Source organism: Cyphomyrmex costatus, unplaced genomic scaffold (assembly GCF_001594065.2).
Source record: "Cyphomyrmex costatus isolate MS0001 unplaced genomic scaffold, Ccosl1.0 scaffold58, whole genome shotgun sequence".
Classification (NCBI taxonomy): domain Eukaryota; kingdom Metazoa; phylum Arthropoda; class Insecta; order Hymenoptera; family Formicidae; genus Cyphomyrmex; species Cyphomyrmex costatus.
Window position 1 is genome coordinate 99,856 of NW_017279979.1, and position 5,981 is coordinate 105,836.

Below are 5,981 nucleotides of genomic sequence, written 5' to 3' on the forward strand. Positions count from 1 at the left end.
TACTAAAGTAAAAGATTTAAAGTATTCTAAATCTCTCTCTTTTATTAGACAAGTCAAGGCAAATTCTTGGAATCGAAGACATAAAGTGTGGAAAATGTGATCAACAACGCAGATAATAATGAAAGTATTAAAGCAAAAGTGCATGACAGGATCTCTCGAACGGTGTCTCGTTGTTCCTTTCTTTAAATTAAAATAATTTATTATCTTTATCATAATAGTAACCGCTTCATTTACTCTGATAAAAATAACGCAGAAACGGCTACACACTCGGCATGTCGACACGCTTATTATTGATTCACACATATTCAGAGGTTCTTTCGATCCCCGAATCCCAGCTTGTTCATCAACTTGTAGATCTAGACTTCAGATGGTACAATTTCAAAATCAAACTCGATTTCCTTTATTATAAGTTTCTCATAATCAAATCACGACATTGTCTATAACTATATAACATAATTTATTCAACTATGGATATTAATTCTACATATGAAACTTGTATTATATAATACATATACATGTACATAGTTGTCATTACTGTATATTTTCTTTTACTATCTTTCTACTTTAACGTAAGAATAAATCGTAGGAAAATTTGCCTTATAGCCTTTGAACGTTAAAAAAATCCTTTATTGGCAGGACTTTTTTTTAAATATTATGAGAGCTTGTGTATAAAAATAGAAGTTTATCAAAGTTTAGCTTAATTCAGTGATGCAACTATCTAGATTTAAAATGGACTCATCGATTAGTATATGTTAGTGCTAATACAGCAGTGCGGATTCCATGCCATTGGACGACTCTCATGTTGCATCGAGAGAATGGAGTTGGATTACGCACGGTAGCAGTTTGAACCGAACGACCGCCGCGTGTGTTTCTAATAATCGCAGGTGCGATTCTCCGGCTACGATCATCCAATACTCGATCTATTGAAACGTTACGCTGTTGAGATTGTATGTCTGTGATATTGAAGATTAATTAAAAATATTCAGTAGAATATTTTAGATTAATCACTCTAGTACAAAAATCAATCTTTAATATTATCGCTCAAGCGTACCCTTTTAAAACACGACAACACATTGAGCATTTAATTGCAACATAGCTGTCTGAAATCACGATTTTTAATAGGTAGTCGCATTTACTATAATTAGTTGTTATTAATTTAATTTAATTTGCCCGACAAAAAAAGAAGAAAGACGCTTTCGCGCGCTCGCTCATATGTGTTGCCTTATTTCGCGATCGTGCATCGTTATACGCGTAACATGAAAAGTATTTCGATCTGGGACAGTAGTACCCCACCCGCGATCCAGCGATCCATTGATCCCGATGGCCTCCGGTCTCTCTCCCTCTTTTTCGCATCACCTTCGCTTGTCTGTTCGGTGCCTTCCTTTTCAGTCTTTGGTCCTCGCTGCGCCATCCGGTCGAGATCGGCAGGGTTTACTAAGAGAGCATGCGTCCTCCAGAAACGTCAGTGTAAATCGCGCACTCAAACTCGAAGAATCATCGGATTCCTCCACTTTGACAGGGACGAAACATAGAATTGAAGGTGCGAAAGACAAGAAAGAAGAAGATCAAATTAATGCCCCTTACATTACGCATTGAAGATTGAGGATAGCGAATTAAAGATTAGAATTCGGTTGATTAGATAATTTTAATTTTAATCCGTTTTGTTCTAATTGGCTAAATTGTAATTTTCAATTCGCATTTCTTAGTCTTCTGCAATGCATAAGGTGACACAGGCATAACTCATGCGGGATCCTGATGCGCCGTTCAACAGTTTGAGTGTAATCTCCTGCATCTTCAGTATCAATCCGGCTGTGATCCATTGCGATTTCAGTGTTGCTAATCGGGGATCATGATAAAAAACACTATGTGGGGTCGTGGTGTTCTCCTAATGTCGTTCATGCTCATAGTACTCGGAACGGCAAGTAAGTGTGATTCTGGAAACAATCTTCTTACATATTTTTTACAATAAATTTTTAAAGCTGACAATTGAAGCATTTTCTGCGATTTAATACATCCCGAAGTATTTTAAAGAAAAAACATCTGTTTTTTTTTAACACTGTTAAATTTATAATGTCAAATTATACCCAATTGAATAATTTCTATTAGTTATCAATCATTAATGCTGCTGCTCAATATGTCATTAAGTAATTTGTGAAACAAATTATGTATATATAATACTAAAAAATGTATTAAGTTAAATTTAAATTTAATTTATTATTTACTAAGTGTAATTACAGAAATAAGTTGCTTTATATTTTGACATATGTAGAAGTTATTATAAATGCCATATCCTGGGTTTAATTCCTGGACTTCTGGCATGACAGATCCTATCATGACAGATAACAGGAACTAAAGTATTTATGCTTTTCTCGGAAAAGGCCGGTAACTTCCCGAAAGTATTCTTGTTCACAGAAATCTGCTTGAAAAATTCGCCATTCGGAATCGGTATTAAAAACTGTAGGTCCTATATATGTTTGTGGCAATTAAATAACCAACGTGAGCATCATAAGAATATGAAAGAGATGTAACACAAGTCAGAGGTCTAACGTAAGAAGAAGAAGTTATTATAAAAATAATATGATTTTATTTAACTTGGAGAATTTTGGTTTATCACTGTTCCTCTGATATATAACAATGTACATACATTATGAGAAATATAAATAACAATCTTAATAATACATTTTTGAGTTTTAATAATTTATATATGTACAATTTAATTAGAAATTTTTAATAAATTAAGTTATTTATTTTCAAATTAAATTTAAATAAAAGTTAAAAATATTTCTGTTAATTCAATATTGTATATAACACTGACGATAGCATCGAATAATTCTTATTGATATTTATTTAAAATTATATTAAAATATAAAAAGTAAAATGTTTATTGTTACTCGTTGCTTAATTTTTAATTTTGATTTTACTAGTGGAAAGCTTTTATTTTTAATCATATATATATAAGTTATTTGTGTTTAGATATTTCTGTGTTAATCAAAACTTAACTATAAGAAAAATATTAATATAAATATATAACTTCTACGCGTGACTTCGATGTTAGATGGACAATTTTTTAACGTATATGCCATATATTTATACCAATTTTATACTATACTTTATACATTTAATAAATGCATAATATATCAACATGTGTTCATTGGGATGTAATTGAAAATGAATTAAAATTTTATACGCAAATAAATTTTAAAAGAAATTAATGAACATTGAAACATCCTACCTTAATTTTAATGATTTTAAGGAATATATACGTTGACATAAATATTTCCTAATAGATTCTTGATTACGTTACGTACTTCCGTAGATAAGGTGAAAATTGAATAGTACATTCACAAGATTAAATAGCACGCATCGACAAAATGTGTGCTATTAAATACAAGTGAAAAATGATCTTCCGATTGCATTACATGCGTATCGGATACGCTGCATCCTTTAAAGCCTATTCTACACGCTTATGTAATTTTACTGAAAAAAACATCTTAATTTCAAAGAAATATTTCTTTGCTCGTATTAAAAAAAATTATTTCTTTGGATCAAAGAAATTTTCATGATTTAAGAAATATTTCTTTGAAATTAAGATTTTTTTCAATGTAGAATGAACTTAAGATTGAATTACGCCACGTGTAACTGATGTGACCATCCTTGCAAAGACGATACCATTTATATCATCAATCGTGTACATTCACATATTTGAGATTATACTTTCGAGTCCGAAGTAAGACGGATCGATTTTATGAATAAAATGCGTGCTTTGATTTAATAAAATTAATTCCCTACAGCAAAGATAAAACATAAAATGTACGGTACACTTTTGCTTTTAAATAAATTCTTTTGCATCTGCCTTTAATAGATCTTGCTTTTACTTGTCTAATTAAACGTTCAGCAAGAGCGAGTCGCACGTGGCATAAATGACATTTATAATATTTATATGTGAGGAAATAATATTTATATTTATGTGAAGAATTTTCGCAAGCGTCTTGCAATCTGTACGCAACGTTTACGTTCGATCATACGCGCGATAAATGCACACGGTTATTATCTCAATATATCCGGGACTATTGATTATTAATAAGGCATAAGCAATTCTCTTTTTAATCTTCTACGGATCATCTTTTGAACGCTTCTTTCTTTTTTAGAGAGCTCGCGTGACTATGCGAAAGACTAAGTATAATCACAATCACAATAAACGCACTATGATCAATCGATGATATCAATTGATTGAAACTTCCGCTTCTCTTGCTCGCTCCAACTAAATACATTTATTGTGTCAAATGTGAAATTGTATTGCAAGATTAAAATATTTTAATCTGTTACAGAATGTCCACAGAGAAAAACTTCGCCTGTCAGAGAGATTCTTTGCTATACTTCCATCTTCGACGTTAATAAGCTTTTAAGTAGCTCTGTGTGCGACTGTACCACTCTGGTGCATCAAAATCATGACATACGAAATCTTTCAATTTCTGGTAAGCGCAATATTTTATTAATTATATTATTAATTACACTGATTTATAAGATTTTTGTTTCTTAATACCTAAACGCGCGCGCGGTGATATAAGCTGTTAAAAAAGGAATATAAAATTAAAACGGTTCCATCGCTTACGGATTTTGGAAAAACAATGACTTTATTTTTAAAAAATTCTAGAAATTTAAACAATTAATCTTTTTTCCCTTTATTTTAAGGAACAAAATTTATAGAAATCATTATTCAGATTCGAAAAACAGAAATCTTGTAAATCAGTAATTAATTGATATTAAGAGAATATCAGCAATCAATTTTTATATAATATTTTAATATATAAAGAGACTTTATACATTTATTTTCACATTTACTGTCAAAATATATTTAAATTTCTTACTAAATTTCTATATGTTTATATATTATACATGTTACGAATTTGCGTTATTGCATAAGAAATTAACAGCGGAGTTTTTATAAAAATTGAAGGGTAATGGAATTTTTTGAAAAGCATATTTTTATTCAGTGTTAAGTCCTAAAAGAAACAACTTATTGAGATTACTTATTGAGAAATAAAATGTTGATCAAAACTTGTTGTTCAGTATCGTGAATAAAATGTTTCAGACATTTCTGATTTGCGGAAATCTTTAAAAGAAATGCATCCACCTCTACAGTTTGTAATTTCTATACATGATCCTACGATGATACTCAGAACTTCCGCCATGGTACGACAGGAAACTATCGCTCGAATTCTTGCCGTTATGAAAGAGGTATGACACCATGACGGGTATGACGTTTTCTATTGACATCTTAAAATCTTATCGAGAAGATAACATGACTTAACAATCGAATAATTATAATGTGCGTGCGTGCGTACGTGCGTGCGTGTGTCTATATGTGAGACTGGATATAATATTTTAATATATAAATAGTCGTAAATAATTGTGTAGATTGTTAGAAAAATATTAGTTAAGGTAAACATAAAACAAAATTATCTAAATGCAAATGTTAAATTGCGAAAGTACACATTGATGAGATGATAGAAAGAAGTCTTTTCTCTGTTCAAGGTGGATGGCGTAGAACTGAACGTAACGGCAGGCTCAAAGGAGCGTCTTTATAATTTTGTCAAAAGTCTCAAAGACGAAATAATTAAAAAATCTTACGACAAAAGGATCTTAATGGCTTTACCTATTAGATCGGAGGATTTAGCCAAGCAGTTTGATATTAAGGAACTCATAAAGTACGAATCATTCTCGTTGACTCGTGACATAAAATGCATTAATACCTATATTTGTCGACGTTCAACAAATTACTTTTATATCATTCTTTTATTATTTGAATTGTTGTTAACAAAGATAAAGAAACAATTGTTGTTGTTATTTCTATTGTAATTGTTAACAATTGTTATGCATTTATAAAATATTAAGTTATATGATATAGATATGATATAGAATGATGTAGATAAAGAGAGAGAGAGAGAGAGAGAGAGAGAGAGAGAGAGAGAGAGAGAGAG

General features: G+C 30.8%; 1 protein-coding gene across 2 annotated transcripts in view; it reads left to right on the top strand.

Moving 5' to 3' along the window:
* The first annotated feature begins 972 nt into the window (after positions 1-972).
* Positions 973-5,981, top strand: part of LOC108779326 (mucin-12) — a 17,054-nt gene continuing 12,045 nt past the window's right edge. Inside the window, exons 1-5 of one of the 2 annotated variants that reach the window (XM_018546720.1) lie at positions 973-1,540; positions 1,707-1,922; positions 4,329-4,475; positions 5,093-5,238; positions 5,536-5,708. In XM_018546720.1, coding sequence (XP_018402222.1) covers positions 1,850-1,922; positions 4,329-4,475; positions 5,093-5,238; positions 5,536-5,708 — 539 coding nt within the window. In that variant the 5' untranslated portion in view covers positions 973-1,540; positions 1,707-1,849. Of the gene's footprint in view, positions 1,541-1,706; positions 1,923-4,328; positions 4,476-5,092; positions 5,239-5,535; positions 5,709-5,981 lie in introns of those variants that run through there. The other variant, XM_018546718.1, reaches the window with a different exon arrangement.